This window comes from Lipotes vexillifer, unplaced genomic scaffold (assembly GCF_000442215.2).
Source record: "Lipotes vexillifer unplaced genomic scaffold, Lipotes_vexillifer_v1.1 scaffold395, whole genome shotgun sequence".
Taxonomy (NCBI): Eukaryota; Metazoa; Chordata; class Mammalia; order Artiodactyla; family Lipotidae; genus Lipotes; species Lipotes vexillifer.
Window position 1 is genome coordinate 7,522,255 of NW_006797390.1, and position 19,505 is coordinate 7,541,759.

The window sequence follows — 19,505 nt, forward strand, 5'->3', positions numbered from 1 at the left end:
TCAAGCTCATTCCCTAGGAACGATGAGTCATTTCATGACCAACAAGCAGTTTTTGAAAGTCCCTTTGTGACAGAATCCAGTGAGGTGAACGAGCCTTGGTCAAGATGGATCCAATTTCCTTTTCTTTGTGTCCTGGTTCTTCCTATATGAATCATAGTCTCCTATGGAAGAGAAAATTGTTCACATACAGCTGCCATGATTTAAAAATAAGGAATAAACTGACAGCTAATAACTTTTGAATCGTATTAACTGTCGTACTTTAAACTAAAGGCCAAGAATGAAAATTGTTATGAGGGGGACATGTCCCTCTGTTAACACTAGACCAAGCTGCAGTAGAGGTCATGACAGGCCTGCTTTGCCTGCTTTTAAGAGGAAAGCTCTTAATGCAGCCATGCTTCAGTGTCCCACTTCTATCAATCAGCTAGAAAGAGCTGCACCTCAGGTCAGGACTCCAAGGAAGACTTGCGACTCTTAATCCAATTAGTTACACTCCATTTTCTTAGACTGCTACTGGTCTGGCATGAGTCCCCTCCAACTTCTTAAAATGGAATGTCATTCTTTCTTTAAGATTCATAGAATTATATATACCCAGGTTCTCCCTTCCATTTCTGCTCCTAAAACACTTTGCTACCTGTTATGTGTTGGTTAAGGTTGTAAGTTTGAAGGTGCCAGGGTCCAGATTTTGCCTGTGGATTCTGGTGGCAAAGGCTCTGTGGGGTCCTGTTCCAGGTCTCCATCTCATTCTGCAGGACGGAGGTGGCAGCGGCCTGTGGCGGTTCTGGTTTAGACAAGGGCTTGACCACACTGTCCCCTGCATCTAGAGCCATGTCCCACATTTCAAGACTGTCTGCAAGGACAGAGGTCACAAGCAAATGCAGCATCAACAAACGAGGTGCTGGAAAAATAACAGGTCGTGAGAAATGCCGTATCATGAGTGCTCTATACAATGGTGTTTGGAATTTCTCTTTCCCCAACCCATGAAAGTACACCAGAGCCTCTCGCAGGTCCGGACAGTAGAGGACCTGCATATGTGCCATCAGTCAGCACTTTCTACAAAACCATTGGAAATGAAGATATTTTATGCCTCTTTTGAAATGTATTTGTGACGACGGAAAGTATGCAGCACAGTGACTTACAGACACTTGATAGGTATTTACTGATTAGGACTGAAGCCATTCCTTTAGCCCTCCTGACCTGGAAGCACGTCTGTCTGGGTGAGCCGCTCTGAAGCAGCAGTTCCGGCAGGTGGCACTGGTGGCAGCGCTGCTGCAGAGAAAGGACAAAACCACGTAACCAAGCTGGGCCAGGGGAGGCCTTGGAAGTGCGTGCAAAGCCGCCTGGGGTTACACTTGTCGGCGTGGCCGGCAGAACTCGGGACCCTGCATCCTGGTCCTACCTACAGATCTATATAAAATAGGACTGACGATACTATATTCTTTCTTCTCATCAAACGGCGAAAAAAAACCTGAGAAGTTTGTTTCTCCTTTAGCAGAAACGGAAGAGTTATTGTAAGCCGTTTTGTCCAGTTCTTACTATTTGAAGCTATAACCCTTGTTCAAACAAAATCTTAAGCAGAAATGAATATGTAAAACCAAGATGATGACTCTGTGATTCGGGGTGGGGGAGGTCCTGGAGATGACTCCTCCTCCACCCCTGACCCCCCAGAGCTTCTGCAATGGTTTGGAAGCTGAAGATCTAGAATAATAATTCTTATTAAGAACGTCCCCAGCACAGTATGTTTTTTGGGTTTCTTTCCCCCTACATTAACCTCAGCCTGCCACTAGTGCAGAGGGGAATTATAAAGAACTAAACGTGAAGCAAGTCCTCGGAAACCTCTTCATAATTTTTAGGGAGAAGCTAGGCAAAAATCCACTTGGTCTTTCTTTGTTTCTAGTCTCTGAGAAAGACTCCAAGAAAATCTGCATCTACTACTCCCACTGAACCTGGACTCTGAAATAAAATCAGGGATAAAGAATTGCCAAAAACCCATTCTCTTCAAACCCAACTTTGCTTTATGTTCAGAGACAGCTCAGGGGCTTCCCCTGCTGGTGCAGTGGTTAAGAATCCACCTGCCAGTGGAAGGGACATGGGTTCAAGCCCAGTCCGGGAAGATCCCATGTGCCACAGAGCAACAATGCCCGTGCGCCACAACTACTGAGCCTGCACTCTAGAGCCCGTGAGCCACAACTACTCAGCCCACATGCCACAACTACTGAAGCCCGTGCTCTGCAACAAGAGAAGCCACTGCAATGAGCCCGCACACCGCAACGAAGAGTAGCCGCTGGTCGCCACAACTAGAGAAAGCCCCCGTGCACAGCAACAAAGACCCAACACAGCCAAAAGTTAAAAAAATAAGTAAATAATTTAAAAAAAAAAAAAGCTCAGAAAGGCTTTCTCGTGTACACGTGGCCAAAGTAACTGAGGCGAAAAAAGCTCTGTCCCCTGAGACAAATAGTTCCAGGTTATGTCAGGGCCTGTCTCCTTCGCCCAAAAGACCAGTGTCTTCCTTCAGTCGCGGGGAACGGTGAGGCAGGACGTGACGGTTTGAGCCCGTGGCCGCCTCTGTGCTGTGTGTGGACCCGACCTGCTGCAGAGTGGGGAGAGCAGTCGCCCCCAGACCCCGTGCTCTGTCCTCTCACCGGGACCCTGCTTCTTGGCAGGTGGGCCAGATGGGGGTTCCTGCTGCTGTTTCTCCATCTGCTCCCGGAACCGCTGCTGCAGCTGTCTTTGCCGGAGCTTCCGCTGATATGTGGCATCGCTCTCGCTCTCTGTGGCAGCGGAGGTCGGGCTTCTGCATCAGGAGAGCGACAGGGAGGTGAGCTCCTTTGTTAACTGGTGAGCAGCAACACACAGTTCCCAAGGGAGCACACGGGCCAGCCAGTGTGCTGGCTCTGAAGTGAAGGCAGGAGTGGGAGGCAGGGGGAGACACCTGGGAAGGAGCAGGGGCGGGGAGGGCACGCGGCCCGCACCCGGAGCTGCTGTTCTCGTCCCCTGCATCACAACGTGGTGGCTTGGTCTGCAAGGGGACGTCACCTCCTGTGGTATGGGGGGTCCCAGAGTCAGGTTCTGTCGGCAGCTGCTATATCTGGCTTGTTCCACAGATGGTTCAAAGTCTTGTCTCTTTGCTTTAGTCAAGTCCACTTCAAGAGGCAGCTAATAGGGGAAAGGGGAGAAAACTTCTTCCAACTGCCCTTCGCCTTCCTCAAGGATCTATAGATACCTGAAAAATGGCATTTCACGATCCTCTATCCATCATTCCTTCTAGGCCCTAAGAAGCTGGGACAAGGGATCCATAAGTTCAAGTCATTTTAATTATATGAGGAATAAAACAATTTCATTTTCCACCTATGCCATTATGTATTAATGAGGTTTTGATAAGGAATCATACTTCAGTTTTTATTGAGGGCAAATGCTCTGTAAAATCTAATTTGAATCTTTTCTCGGCAACCAGATCTGATGCTGTCTACTTTTTTTTTTAATGGAAATGATCACACATCATCACACTACAGAAACCCAGAGATTTTTCACTTGGGAGAACTTCTCTCTCAATTAATAATATGATGCTGATAGAATAAAGGAATATGAGGGATTGAGATGACTACATTTTTGATAAAAACATGAAAATGAAAATTATACTGTGAGATTTCGTACTGACATTGAGAAGTAAACAACTTAAACAGGGCTTCCCTGGTGGCGCAGTGGTTGAGAGTCCGCCTGCCGATGCAGGGGACACGGGTTCGTGACCTGGTCCGGGAAGATACCACATGCCGCGGAGCGGCTGGGCCCGTGAGCCATGGCCGCTGAGCCTGTGTGTCCGGAGCCTGTGCTCCGCAACGGGAGAGGCCACAACAGTGAGAGGCCCGTGTACCGCAAAAAAAAAAAAAAAAAAAAAAAAAAAAAAGTTAAACAGAAATGAGCTTATGCGGGGAGTTCCCTGGTGGCCTAGTGGTTAGGATTCTGGGCTTTCATTGCCGTGGCCAGGTTCATTCAATCCCTGGCCAGGGAACTGAGATCATCCTGCAAGCTGCATGGCACTGCCAAAAAAGAAACAAAAAAAAGAGAAATGAGTTTATGCTACGACATGGATGAACCTTGAGGACATTCTGCTCAGTGAAACAGGCCAGTCACAAAAGGACAGACAAGAGATGACTCCACTGACATGAGGCCCTTAGAGTAGCCAGACCAAAGCAGATGGTGCCCAGGGCTGTGTGGAGAGGGGTGCTGGCGTCATGTTTAATGGGTCTAGAGTTTCAGTTAGAAAAGAGCTACAGAGATGGATGGTGGTGATGAGTATCCCACATTATGAATGTATTTAGTACCCCTGAACTGTACCCTTACAATGTCTAAGATGGTACATTGTGTTATGTATGTTTTACCACAATAAAAGAAATTGGGGGAAAAGATGAGCACTGAAAAAAATTTTGAAAGACTGACGATGCTAAGTGCTATTGAATGTATAGAATAATTGGAACTCATACACTGCCAGGTGGGAGTGTGAGGTGGTACAACCATACTGGAAACTGGAAGAATCTACCAGAACGAGGCATATGCCCAGCCCTCTGAGCTGACCCAGTAGTTCCCAAGGTAAATGGGTGAGTATGTGCACCAAGAGGTGCACAGGAACGCTAACAGCAGCCCTGTATTCAAAACAACCAAAGGCTATGAAAACCTCAAATGTCTATCAAGTCAGGGTGGCAAAGTCAACCGTGGTAGACTCATGCAACAGAGAAGATACAGCGGTGAAAATGCTACTACATGCAATAAGGATGAATCTTGTGCACACATGTGGAATGAAAGCCAGACACAAAACAGTTATACTATTTGATCCCCAAAAGTACAGAACAGTCAACACTAACCTATGTTGTCAAAAGTGGTTTTCCTCGGTAATGATGAGAAGGGAAGGGATTGGCGGTAACTGCAAGGGACACACAATTGAGACATTCTGGGACACGGGGATGCTCCACAGTGACTCAGATGCTGGTTATGTGGGTGTGTCTGGTCTTAGAATTCATCAAGCTGAACATTTATGATGTGTGCAGTGTCTGCATGTCTATATGTACTTTTTAATACTTCAGTCGCTTTTTATAAAGCATAAACTGTACAATCCCATTATATAAAGTTCAAAAACAGGAATAAATCTGAGACTAGAAGTCAACTGTAGTTACTTTTGAAAAGATAAAATCAAGGTAGTGAATGGGAGGGGGCAAAATGGGGTCCTGGAGTGCTGATAATATTCTGTTTCCCTGTCTGGTTTGTAAATAGCTGTGTTCACTTCTAAAAATTCATCAGGCTGTGCCATTATGATGTATGCAGTTTTCTGTATATATGTTGCACTTTGTTTAAAAAATTCATTAAAAGAATAAAGTGACAAAGAAATGGAGAGTGACGTCAGCACACGGCAGACCAGAAGCTCCAAGTCTCTCTCACAGAGACACCAAGCTGACAGCAGTACACAGACCAGATACCTCTGTAAGAACCCCAGTGGCCAGGTGAGAGGCTACAGCACTCAGGCCAACATAAAACCAAGACAAGATTCCAACAAATGAGGGAGCAAAGTTCACGGCATTCTGCATGCCTGCCCGCCCATGGCCATGCCCCTGCCCCTGTCTGGCATACAGCAGTACAAGCAGAGGAAACCTCCCACACTGGGGCTCTTCCCTCTGGATGGAAACAAAAGAGTGGACCGTGCATCTGAACTTATGGGGGCTTGTCAGGAGGCTGCCCAAGGCACTGGTTTCTGTCTCACCTGAAGAAGTGCTGACAGAATCAGGAGCAGAGTTTGAAAGTCACTAAAAAAAGAGGTGAGCACCACAGAACGTAAGAGCTGCGGTTCTGCAGTCAGATGCCAGAAGGAGCAGGAGACTGTAAAAGACCTGAGAGGTCCTAGAACCTCCAGCTGGGCTGACTGGCACAGATCTTCCCCTGCACAAAGACAGTACAGAAAGACTGGGAGAGGTGGTGGTTTTTTCAAATGCCCAAATCTCAGCAAAAGATCACATATAAAGAAACAGACATGGCCCAATCAAAGGAACAAAATGTAACTCAAAAAACTGACCCTGAAGAAATGAAGAGAGCTATGAGCTGCCTGACAGAGGAACTAAAATAACTCAAGGATGCTCAATGAACTAGGAGATCACAGATAGACAGCTCGATGAAATCAGGAAAATGATGATGTATATACAAAATGAGAGTATCAACAAAGAGAAATGACAACAAAGAAGCAAGCAAATTCTGGAGCTGAAAAATTCACTAGAGGCATGCTACAGCGGACGTGATCAGGCAGAAGAAAGAATCAGCCAACTTGAAGACAGGTCATTTGAAATCATCTACTCAGAGAAGCAAAAAGAAGAATGAAGAAAAATGAGAGCTTAAAGGACTTATAAGGGCACTGTCAGGCTGCATATTTTAAAAGTCTTAGGAGAAGAGAGATTACTGGTGAAAAACGTCAAAAATCTGAGGAAAGAAAAGATGTATAAATTGAAGAAGATCAAAGAACTACATCTAGGATGAGCCCAGAGAACGAGCACGTTGTATTCAAAATGTCAACAGTCAAAGACAGTGCAACAATGAACTATCAGAGAAATTAAGAAAACAATCCTATTTACAATTGCATCGAAAAGAAACACCTGGGAATAAATTTAACCAAAGAGATGGAAGACCTGTACTCAGAAAACTAGAAGACACTGATAAAAGAAAGAGGTGGATACAAATACATGGAAAGATATTCCATACTCATGAATTGCAAGGATCAATATTATGAAAACGTCTACACCCAAAGCAATCTACAAATTCAACACAATCCATATCAAAATTCCAAAGGCATTTTTCACACAAATAGAACAAACAATCCTAAAATTTGTATGGAAGCACAAAAGACCCTGAATAACCAAAGCCATCCTGAGAAAGAAGAACCAAGCTGGAGGCATCACACCTCCTGATTTCAAACTACCTTACAAAGCTCTAGTAATTAACAGAATGGTATTGGCACAAAAACATAGATCAACGGAACAGAATAGAGAGCCCAGAAATAAACCCACCCATACATACGTGGTCAATTAATTTATGACAAAGGAGCCAAAAATATACAATGGGGAAATGACAGTCTATTCAACAAAACTGTAAGAAACTGGAGAGTAGGGACTTCCCTGGTGGCGCAGTGGTTAAGAATCCACCTGCCAATGCAGGGGCACGGCTTCGAGCCCTGGTCCGGGAAGATCCCACATGCTGCAGAACAACTAAGCCCGTGCGCCACAACTACTGAGCCTGCGCTCTAGAGCCTGTGAGCCACAACTACTGAGCCTGCATGCCACGCCTACTGAAGCCCATGAGCCTAGAGCCCATGCTCTGCAACAAGAGAAGCCACTGCAATGAGAAGCCCACGCACCGCAACAAAGAGTAGCCCCCGCTCGCTGCAACTAGAGACAGCCTGTGCGCAGCAACAAAGACCCAACACAGCCAAAAATAAATAAATTTATTAAAACAAAAACAAAAGAACTGGACAGTCATGTGCAAAAGAATTAAACTGGACCACTTACACCATACACAAAAATTAACACTGGATTAAAGACCTGAAACCATAAAACTCCTAGGAGAAAACATAGGCAGTAAGCTCCTTGACATTGGTCTTGATGGTAATTTTTCTGTATTTGACACCAAGAAGTGAAAACAACAAAAGCAAAAATAAGTGGGACTATATCAAACTAAAAAGCTTCTGACAGCAAAGGAAACAATTAACAAAGTGAAAAGGCAACCTACTGAATGGGAGAAAAAGTCTGCAAATGATATAACTGATAAAGCATTAACACTCAAAACATATAAAGAACTCATACAACTCAAAAGCAAAATCAAACCAAACCAAAACAATCCAATTAAGAAATGGGCAGGGGGCTTCCCTGGTGGCGCAGTGGTTGAGAGTCCGCCTGCCGATGCAGGGGACACGGGTTCGTGCCCCGGTCCGGGAGAATCCCACATGCCGCGGAGCGGCTGGGCCAGTGAGCCATGGCCGCTGAGCCTGCACGTCCGGAGCCTGTGCTCCGCAACGGGAGAGGCCACAACAGTGAGAGGCCCACATACGGCAAAAAAAAAAAAAAAAAAAAAGAAATGGGCAGAAGATCTGAATAGATATTCTTTCAAAGAAGACATACAGATGCCCAACAGGTACATAAAAAGATACTCAACATCACTCACCATCAGGGAAATGAAAATCAAAACCACAATAAGATAGCACCTCACACCTGTCAGAATGCCTATTATCGAAAAGACGAGAGACAACAAGTGCTGGTGAGAATTTGGAGAAAAGGGAACCCTTGTGCACTGCTGGTGGGACTATAAACTGGCATAGCCACTATGGGAAAAACTATGGAAAACAGTTTCCTGAATAAATTAGAAACTAGAAATAATAATAATTATAATAATAAATTAGAAAATACAACTACCATATGATGCAGCAATTTCACTTCTGGGTATTTATCCAAAGAAAAGAAGAACAGTAACCCAGAAAGATATGCTCCCCCATTTTCACTGCAGCATTATTTATGACAGCCAAGACATGGAAGCAACTTAAATGTCCACCGATAAAGAATGTAGTATATATTGGGCTTCCCTGGTGGCGCAGTGGTTGAGAGTCCGCCTGCCGATGCAGGGGACGCGGGTTCGTGCCCCGGCCCGGGAAGATCCCACATGCCGTGGAGCGGCTAGGCCCGTGAGCCATGGCCGCTGAGCCTGTGAGTCCGGAGCCTGTGCTCCGCAACGGGAGAGGCCACAACAGTGAGAGGCCCGCGTACCGCAAAAAAAAAAAAAAAAAAAAGAATGTAGTATATATATCTACAACGGAACATTATTCAGGCATAAAGAAAATTTTGCCACTTGCAATAACATGGATGGATCCTGAGGACAATGTGCTAAGTGAAATAATTCAGACAGAAAAATAAATACCATATGATCTCACTTATATGTGGAATCTAAACAAACAAAACCTGAGCTCATAGATAAAGCGAACAGACTGGTGGTTGCCGGGGGCAGGGGGGGGTGGTGGACAAAATGGGTGAAGGGAGTCAAAAGGTACAAACGTCCTGTTATAAAATAAATAAGCTCTGGGGATGTAATGTACAGCATGGTGACTATAGTCAATAACGCTGTATTGTATATTTGAATGTTGCTAAAAGAATAGATCTTAATAGTTCTCATCAAAAAAAACTGCATCTATGTGTGGTGATGGATGTTAACTAGACTTACTGTGGTGATCATCTTGCAATATATAAAAATACTGAATCATTATGTTGTACAACTGAAACTAATATACAGGCATACCTCAAAGATATTGCAGGTTTGGTTCCAGACCTCCACAATAAAGCAAATATAGAGATAAAGCAAGTCACACAATTTTTTTGGTTTCTTAGTGCATATAACAGTTGTGTTTACACTATACAGTAGTATGTTAAGTGTGCAACAGCATTATGTCAAAAGCAATGTACATACCTTAAAAAATAATTTATTGCTAAAAAATGCCAACCATCACCTGACAGTGCAGTAGCCACAAACCTTCAATTTGTAAAAAATGCAATTATCTGTGAAGTGCAATAAAATGAAGCACTATAAAACAAGGTATGCCTGTCATGTTGTATGTCAATTATATCTCAATTAAAAAAGTCAAAGACAGAGAAATCTTGAAGACAGCAAGAGAAAAGCAAATCATCACATACTGGAGTGCCTGCCTAAGATTATCAGATTTCTCAGCAGAACTCTTACAGGCCAAAATGGAGTGGGATGATATATTCAAAGTCCTGAAAAAACTTAGCCAAGAATAGTGTATCCAACAAAAGTATCCTTCAAAAATGGAGAAACTAAGATTTTTTTCAAATAAACAAAAGCAGAGGGAGTTCATTACCACTAGACTTGCTCTACAACAAATGCTAAAGGGAGTCCTTCGAACTGAAACAAAAGGATGCTGGGCAGCAACATGAAAATAAAAAGTTCTCCAGTAAAGGTAAATACATGGACAAAAACAGTAACCTGTATCATCATAATTTTGGTACATGGAATTTAAATGAAAAAAAACATTAAAATTATATAATGAATACAGATATTAAATGTAAAAACCATTAAAACTTTTATAACTATCAATCTATGTTAGTGGACATACAATAATATGAAGATGTAATCTGTAACATCAATAACAAAGTGGTGTTGTAAAGGACTAGAGTTTTTTTATGCAATTCAAGTTATCAGTTTAAAATAGAATGTTATAACTTTAAAATGTTTTACATAATTGCAATGGTAACCACGAAGAAAATATCTATAGGATATACACAAAAGTAAACAAGAAGGGAATCAAATCATGTTACTACCAAAAAAATCAACACAACACAAAGGACAGCAGTAAGAGAGGAAAGAAGGGACAAAAAAAAAAAAGCTAAGCTACAGGACATACAGAAAACGATTAACGAAATGACAATACTAAGCCCTTCCCTATCAATAATAAATGTAAATGGATCAAACTCCCCAACCAAAAGCCACAGATTGGCTGGATGGATTCAAAAAACAAGATACAACTACACACTTCCTACATGAGACTCACTTCAGATCTAAAGACATAACACAGGCTAAAGGTGAAAGGATGGAAAGAGATATTCCATGTAAATGGTAACCAAAAGGGAGCAGGGGAGGCTATACTAATATAAGAAAAAATAGACTGTAAGTCAAAAACTGTTACAAGAGACAAAAGAGGACATTCTATAACAATAAAAGGGTCAATTAACTGTGAAGCTATAACAATTATAAATACTTATATACCAAACATCAGAGCTCCTAAATATGTAAAGCAAACTTTGACAGATTTGAAAGGAGAAATACACAGCAAGACAATAATAGTAGAAGACTTCAGTACCCTGCTTTCAGTAATGGATAGAACCAAACAGAAGGTCAATAAGGAAACAGAAGATTTGAACACTACAGACCATATGGACCTAAGACATATAGAGAATATTCCACCCAACAACAGCAGAATATACATTCTCCTCAAGTACAAATGGAACATTCTCCAGGACAGACCACATGTTAGGCTACAAAACAAGTCTTAAACTGAAGAAGACAAATTATACAAAAAAATCTTTGCTGATCACAATGGAATGAAACTGGAAATCAATGGCAGAAGGAAAAATGGAAAATCACAAACGTGGAAATTAGTACTTTCTCAAGACAACCAATGGGTCAAATAAATCACAAGGGAAATTAGAAAATATCTTGAGACAAATGAAAATGTTGAAAACACAGCACACCAAAACTTACATATGCAGCAAAAGCAGTACTAACAGGGAAGTTTCTAGCTGACACAGGCTAGGAGAAGATAGGAAATAAAGCTTAGGGCAGGGCTTCCCTGGTGGCACAGTGGTTGAGAGTCCGCCTGCCAATGCAGGGGACACGGGTTCGTGCCCCGGTCCGGGAGGATCCCACATGCTGCGGAGCGGCTGGGACCGTGAGCCATGGCCGCTGAGCCTGCGCGTCCGGAGCCTGTGTTCCGCAACGGGAGGGGCCACAACAGTGAGAGGCCCGCGTACCGCAAAAAAAAAAAAAAGATTATGAGAATACTATGAACAACTGTACACCAACAAATCAGATAGCCTAGAAGAAATGGATACATTCCTAAAACACACAACCTACCAAGACTGAATCATGAAGAAACAGAAATAGACCAGTAACTAGTAGAAGAGTGTATTAGGAAACAAAATCCTAACAACAACAAAAAAAGCCCAGGACTAAATGGCTTCACTGGAAAATTCTACCAAACATGTAAAGCATTAACACCAACCGTCAAACCCTTCCAAAAAACTGAAAAGGAGGGAACACTTCCAAGTTCATTCTAAGAGGCCAGCATTATCCTGATACCAAAGCCAGGCAAAAACACTGTAAGAGGAGGGTGGAAAAAAAGACACTACAAGAAAACTACAGACCAATATCCCTGATGCATATTGATGCAAAAATCCTCAATGAAATACTGACTCACCAAATTTAACAGCACATTAAAAGTATTATACACCATGACCAAGAGAGGTTTATTCTTGAAATGCAAAGATGGTTCGACATACACAAATCAATCAATGTGATCCATGAACAAAACCACCTGTTCATCTAAGTTGATGCAAAAAAAAATGTCTGACAAGATTCAATACTTTTTTCATGATAAAAACATTCAACAAATTAGGAATAGAAGGAAACAACCTCAACATAATAAAGACCATATATGAAAAGCCTACAGTTAACATCATACTCAATGGTAAAGACTAAAAGCTTTTCCTCTGAAGATCAGGAACAAGGCAACGATGCCCACTCTCACTACATCTTAACAAACTGGAAGTCCTAGCCAGAGCAATTAGGAAAGGAAAAGAAATAAAAGGAATCCAAATTGGAAAGGAAGAAGTAAAATTATCTCTGGTTGCAGATTACTTGATCTTCTATGTAGAAAACCCTAAATACTCAATAAAAAAAACTGTCAGAATTAATAAACAAATTCAGCAAAGTTTCAGGATACAAAATCCACATAAATAACAGTTGTGTCTCTACACACTAATAATGAACAATCAAAAAATTGAGACAACAATTCCATTTACAATAGCATCAGAAAGAATAAAATACTTAGGAATAAACCTAACCAAGGTGAAAGACTTGTACGCTGAAAACTATGAAACACTGCTGAAAGAAATTAAAGGCGCAAATAGATGGAAAGACTTCCCACGTTCATGAACTGGAAGACAATATTGTTAAGATATGCATACTACCAAAGTGATCTACAGATTAAGTGTAATCCCTATCAAAATTCCAATGGCATTTTTTACATAAATAAAAAAATTCATCTTAAAATTTATAAAGAATCTCAAGGGACCTCAAATAGCAAAAATAATTTTGAAAAAGAAAAAACTGGAGGACCTCCTGATTTCCAAACATATTACAAAGCTTCAATAATCAAAACAGTATGATACTGCCATAAAGACAGGTGCGTAGGGCAACGTAATAATACAGAAAGCCCAGAGATAAATCCTCATGTATGACCAAATGATCTTCAGCAAGTGTGCCAAGACTACACAATGGGAAAAGGAGTCTCTTCAACAAATGATGTTGGAAAAACTGAATATCCACATGCAAAAGAATGAAGTTAGACCTGTATCTTACATCATATACAAAAATAAATTCAATGGGCTTCCCTGGTGGCGCAGTAGTTGAGAGTCCGCCTGCCGATGCAGGGGACGCGGGTTCGTGCCCCGGTCCGGGAAGATCCCACGTGCCGCGGAGCGGCTGGGCCCATGAGCCATGGCCGCTGAGCCTGCACGTCCGGAGCCTGTGCTCCGCAACGGGAGAGGCCACGACAGTGAGAGGCCCGCGTACCTCAAAAAAATAAATAAATAAATAAATTCAAGATAGATTAAATACCTAAGTATAAGACCCAAAACTATAAAACTCAAAGAAGAAAACACAGGGGAAAAACTTCATGACATTGAATTTGGCCATGATTTCTTGGATGTGACACCAAAATACAGGCAACAAAAAAAGCAAAAATATACAAATGGAGCTATATCAAATTTAAAAGGCAAGCTATGGAATGGGAAAAAACTTTGCAATCATATCTCTGATAAGGAGTTAATAGCCAGAATATATAAAGAACTCTTACAGCTTGACAACAAATAAATCAAATAGCCCAATTAAAAAATGGGCAAAGAACCTGAGTAGACATTTCTCCAAAGATGATACACAAATGGGCAATAAGCACACGAAAAGATGTTCAACATCGCTAATCATCAGAAAAATTCAAATCACACCCATTAGGATGGGTACTATCCAAAAAAAACAGAAAATATGGGCTTCCCTGGTGGTGCAGTGGTTGAGAGTCCGCCTGCCGATGCAGGGGATGTGGGTTCGTGCCCCGGTCTGGGAAGATCCCACATGCTGCAGAGTGGCTAGGTCCATGAGCCATGGCTGCTGAGCCTGCGTGGCCGGAGCCTGTGCTCTGCAACGGGAGAGGCCACATCAGTGAGAGGCCCGCATGCCGCAAAAAAAAAAGAAAAACAGAAAATAACACATGTTGGCAAGGATGTGGAGAAATCAGAACCCTTGTGCACTGTTGGCTGAGTTGCAAAATAGTGCAGCCATCATAGAAAACAGTATGGAAGTTCCTCAAAAAATTAAAAAGAAAAACACCATATGATCCAGCAACCCGACTGCTGGATATATATCCAAAATAACTGATAACAGAGTCCTCAAGAGGTATTTGCACATCCATGGTCGTTACAGCAGTATTCAGAATAGCCAAGAGATGGAAGCAACCCAAATATCCATTGATGGATGAAGGGATAGAGAAAATGTGATATATACATACAATGGAATATTACTCAGCCTTAGAAAGGAAGGAAATTCTGACACATGCTAAAACATAGATGAACCTTGAGGACATTATCCTAAGTAACACAGCCAGTCACAGAAAGACATAAATTGTATGACTGCACTTATATGAGGTATTTAAAATAGTCAAATTCATAGAAACAAAGTAGAATGGTGGTTGCCAGGGGCTGAAGGAAGGGGTAAAAGGGGAGTTGTTTTATGGGTACAGAGGTTTCCATGTTGTAAGTTCTGAGGATATTTCACTACTGAACTGTACACTTAAAAATGGTTAAAATGGTAAATTTCATGTTATGTGTTTTTTACCACAATGTTTTAAAAACAGAAAAAACTACAATATCCCTCATAAATATAGATGCAGAAATCCTTAACAAAATATTAGCAAACTGAGTCCAATAATATGTAAAAAGGATTTAGAAAAAGGACAGAAATGGAGTTTTTTTTTTTGTTTGTTTGTTTTTTTGCGGGACGCGGGCCTCTCACTGTTGTGGCCTCTCCCGTTGCAGAGCACAGGCTCTGGACGCGCAGGATCAGCGGCCATGGCTCACGGGTGCAGCCGCTCCGCGGCATGTGGGATCTTCCTGGACCGGGGCACAAACCCGTGTCCCCTGCATCAGCAGGTGGACTCTCAACCACTGCGCCACCAGGGAAGCCCCAAGAAATAGAGTTTTGACAGCTGCCAATTGACACACACCTCTATTAGGGGCAGCACAAGAAAAAGAACCCCTCAAGTACCAGAGAGGGAAGGCTGCCCAGGGTGGTGGCACTGCAAGGACCCAAAGAACCACAGGTGAAGCAGCCACACTCCACCAGGCAACAGGAATGCTCCAGAGCCTGACTGGCCCAGGCATGCCAAACTCCAGACCCCATTCTCCGAAGGCAAACGCACAGATCACATGACATGCGACTACAGAAACAAGGGAGATCTAAACCTTAAAGACACCCGAGCTAAGGAAGAGCAGGACGGTTGAACGGGTGAGGCTCTGAGTGTTTGTAAGAAATGACAGTGGTGCTGCGAGGGATCTGTGCTCCTTCTGTCTCACAGACCACTGCCAAGCACGGTTCTCTCTACATAAAAGACAAGTAACACAAATGCTCCAGGCGTCAATTTCCTCATTGGTACATTAAGGTAATTGGTTCCTGCTGGCTCTTATGTTCAAAGACGTCTGAAATACATCCCAGACCCTCTAAATAGCCAAGTCTTCACTACCCTCTAAATAGCCAAGTCTTCACTTTTTCTCTCTCCATCACCAAATACTCACTCAAGACATAAAAGCATCGTCAGTTGCACCTTTACTGCGACGCATTCCACCCCCCACCTTGTAACATACCTGGTGTGGGAGCTTGCTTAGCGACCTCAGGTAGTCTTTGTCCAGAATACAATTTCCAAGTGCATTCCCGAAACTTCTACAGGTAAGAAAAGAGGGGAACGTGGTTGAGAACGTTATATGTGAATATCAGAGAACAGAGCTACAGCCTTTGCACAAGCTGCTTCTCAACACAGCAGAGGAGATGGACTCTGATAAGCATTCAGAAATGTTCATTATGCGTCTGCACTAGGCGCTGAGAATACAGCAGTGAGCACAGCAGTCACAAACCCGCCTGCAGGAGGGGCAGTGGGCACAGAAAGCCTGAGCAAGCGCTCACAAAATCCCACCAGCTATACCTCCCAACGCGGAACACGAATTCCACAGCAGAGAATGTTTCCCAAGGACTGCTCCAATTCCCCAGTAACAGTGAGCATGCACACTTTAGGGGCACAGACCTCCATGACCAAAGTTCTTTACTTGGGATATCTGGATTCCCCCACAGGTTATGGTATTGCAAATTTTTAGTGCATGTTTTACATGTATTTTTCTGGTAATTCAATTCTCAAAGGCATCTATGACCCCCAAAAAGGTTAAAAACCCTGCTCTATGAACTAAGTTAACTATGTTACATATACATAATGAAGAACTGTGTAGGTGTATTAAAGAGAATGAGGAAACAACCTATGTGCTCGTGTGGAGAGGTCTCCAAGACACACTGCTGATGAGAGGGGTGGGGAAGCCAAGGTCAAGTACAGAACACAGAACACAGGATTCTACTACTTATTCCCCAAAAAGTGGGCCCTCAGCATAAAGCAGCGCTGGGGAAAGACAGAAGAGAGCAGGAAAACAGGCTGCACAGGGCCAAGGGTGGGAGGAAGACTTATGTTATTTCGACTTCTGAACCACGTGGGTGTTATTACCCAGAGCTGAGAAGAACAGGATCTGCCTACCTCAGTGCTCGCTTCAGCCCATCGGTCACTGCCTCCTTCCTCGCCTTCTCCAAAGACAAAGCTTTGGACTTGAGGCCCTCGCTAACACCATAGCCCACGTCCTCATGATACGAACCATCCTGGGGACAGAAAAGGAGTTCAGGGTCCAATGTGAGGAGCTGCAGCCCCGTCCCTGGCTGCAGAGCTCTCCTCTTCCTCAAGCATCAGTGTTCAGACTGGTTGGACAGAGCCCAGGACCTGGAACACAGGCGGAGTTGCCAGAGTCCATTTCCAGGCTACTTCCTGGACCGGATCTGCCTAGAGATGTGCCTGTGCTCCAAGTGCAAGACAATTCTCCCTTCTCTTCACATAACCAGGCACACACCTGACCCGCCCCACATCTTACTAAGACACATTACCCACACTATGAAAACCTCTGGGGCACCAAACCAAAAATGTGAAATATTATATTTAACAGATTCTAACGACTGGATAGCAAATCCTCTCATAAGTCAGGTGGTACCTGTTTCTCGGCTTCTACCAAAAGTAAAGGTGGGCCTGATCAAGATGTTAGCTGACAGAGAGCTGAGTATAATGTTTGATGATAGTACTGTGATTTCTGATATATAACTCACAAGTAGTCAAAGAAATGAATGACACTGTAACGAAACTTGTTCATTCTCAGTTTGCTTATGTGAATAAGGTTTTCGGTAGTATTTATAAAAATAAGTCAGAATAGAATTAATGCTAAATGTTTAGTCTAGGAATAAGTAATATTAACTATGGATATACAAACTAGATAGAAAAAAACAGCTCATCCATCTTATCAAGAAATGCATTTTCCATAAAATTTTATTAAATATAAATATTTTGATGTAGTTATGTTCTCTTCAACGTAAACACAACTGACTAAATTGTGTATTAATAGCACCTGTAATATCAATAGTAACTCAATCCAGAAGAAATTTCTCAATAGTTAGCCTTAAGATCACTGGAAATTTATCCCCTAAAATTATTACACACACACACACACACACACAAGTATAATAAGGTTATCATTAATAAAAGATTTTCAATCATATAGCTTATACTAGGATAAAAGCCAGAGGGGAAATGGAATGGAAATACGTGTTCAAGAAGAAACAACGTAAGATATCTGATGACGGAAGAATAACTTGCTCAAAAAAAAGAAAAACAGGGACTTTCCTGGTGGTCCAGTGGTTAAGGCTCCGTGCTCCCAATGCAGGGGGCCCAGGTTCAGTCCCTGGTTGGGGAACTAGATCCTGCATGCCACAGCTAAAGACCCTGCACACCACAGCTAAGACCCAGTGCAACCAAATAAATAAATAAATATTTAAAAAGAAAGAAAGAGGGCTTCCCTGGTGGCGCAGTGGTTGAGAGTCCGCCTGCCGATGCAGGGGACACGGGTTCGTGCCCCGGTCCGGGAAGATACCACATGCCGCGGAGCGGCTGGGCCCATGAGCCATGGCCGCTGAGCCTGGGCATCCGGAGCCTGTGCTCCGCAAGGGGAGAGGCCACAACAGTGAGAAGCCCGCATACCGCAAAAAAAAAAAGAAAAATAGCTTGCACGTGTATTTTTTTTAAATGGATGACAGCATTTAATCCTCTATGGTATTTAGAATACATTGGTACGTGTTAAAAAGATGTAACAGATTTATTTTAGAATGTAAAATTTTACAATATGCCAAAAAATACACCCTTACAACTGTTTATATATATGGTGAAAACTGGGTCAACTTAAAAACGTGCAAGAGAAAAGAGTTCCTCAAAATTCTCTTAGGGGCACATGAGGGAGGATGTCTGAACAACCCCACCCCCTCTCTGGGCCCCGAGGCCTCCGTACCTGCTCACTCTCCCACCTGCCCCGTGCCTGCAGGCAGCACGTTCCCTCCAACACCCTCACCTTCAGCTGGACTCTCACAAACGCACAGACGCCCACGTAGAACTTGCCATTGTTAAGGTCAACAAAATCTAGGAGCGGGAAAGAGAACCAGTTGAAGAGGATACTGATCCCTGTGCCTCACCTGTATTCCTCCTGCTGGCGACTGAACACACCTTTCCTAGGTCCTTGCCTACAAAACACTCCTGCCAGAAGTCAGCCAATGCCGAGGAAGGGAAACGAAGAAGCAGCCACTGCCAGGAAGCATATACTCACCCACGTTCTGTTGTGTGATAGAGTGTGCCCAGCCATTGTAGCCAAACATCTCATTGGCCAGATTAATTACCCTGTGACCCTCGATGTAACACACCTGGAAAAAAAATTTAAAGAAGAAAAAAAAGCTCATTAAAATTCCTTGCCATACTTAAATGTGGATCAAAATTTACTTAATCTGGGCTTCCCTGGTGGCGCAGTGGTTGAGAGTCCGCCTGCCGATGCAGGGGACGCTGGTTCGTGCCCCGGTCCGGGAAGATCCCACATGCCACAGAGCGGCTGGGCCCGTGAGCCATGGCCGCTGAGCCTGCGTGTCCGGAGCCTGTGCTCCACAACGGGAGAGGCCACAACAGTGAGAGGCCCACGTACCGCAGAAAAAAATAATAATAATAATAATTTATTCCTTACCAGCTCTTTTGGCAAAACCACCCTTAAACATTCCAGAGAATTTCTCAGTGAACTTAATTCAAAGATCTTCCAGAGGAGCCAGTTAGAACTAGTGTCTTGGGCCAGGCCATGCTTGGGCCACTGCAGATGACAGTGAAGGCTGGAACCCATCCCCACCCAAAGACACAAATAACTGTCCACTAACAGTGAATGAGAGACCTTCTGAATCCATGAGGACCAGAGAGGGAGTTGGCAAGTTCCTGGAAACAGTCGGCATTGTGGGCGCCCACTTTTCTTTTTTTTTTTTTTTTTTTTTTTTGT

At 43.1% G+C, this 19,505-nt stretch overlaps 1 protein-coding gene across 1 annotated transcript in view; it reads right to left on the bottom strand.

Moving 5' to 3' along the window:
• Positions 1-99: 99 nt before the first annotated feature.
• RAD52 (RAD52 DNA repair protein) overlaps positions 100-19,505 on the bottom strand; it is a 21,247-nt gene continuing 1,841 nt past the window's right edge. Inside the window, 9 exon segments of the mRNA XM_007469518.1 lie at positions 100-161; positions 632-847; positions 1,195-1,266; positions 2,640-2,820; positions 3,001-3,153; positions 15,717-15,792; positions 16,646-16,764; positions 18,549-18,616; positions 18,801-18,894. Of these exon segments, the coding sequence (XP_007469580.1) occupies positions 100-161; positions 632-847; positions 1,195-1,266; positions 2,640-2,820; positions 3,001-3,153; positions 15,717-15,792; positions 16,646-16,764; positions 18,549-18,616; positions 18,801-18,894 (1,041 nt within the window).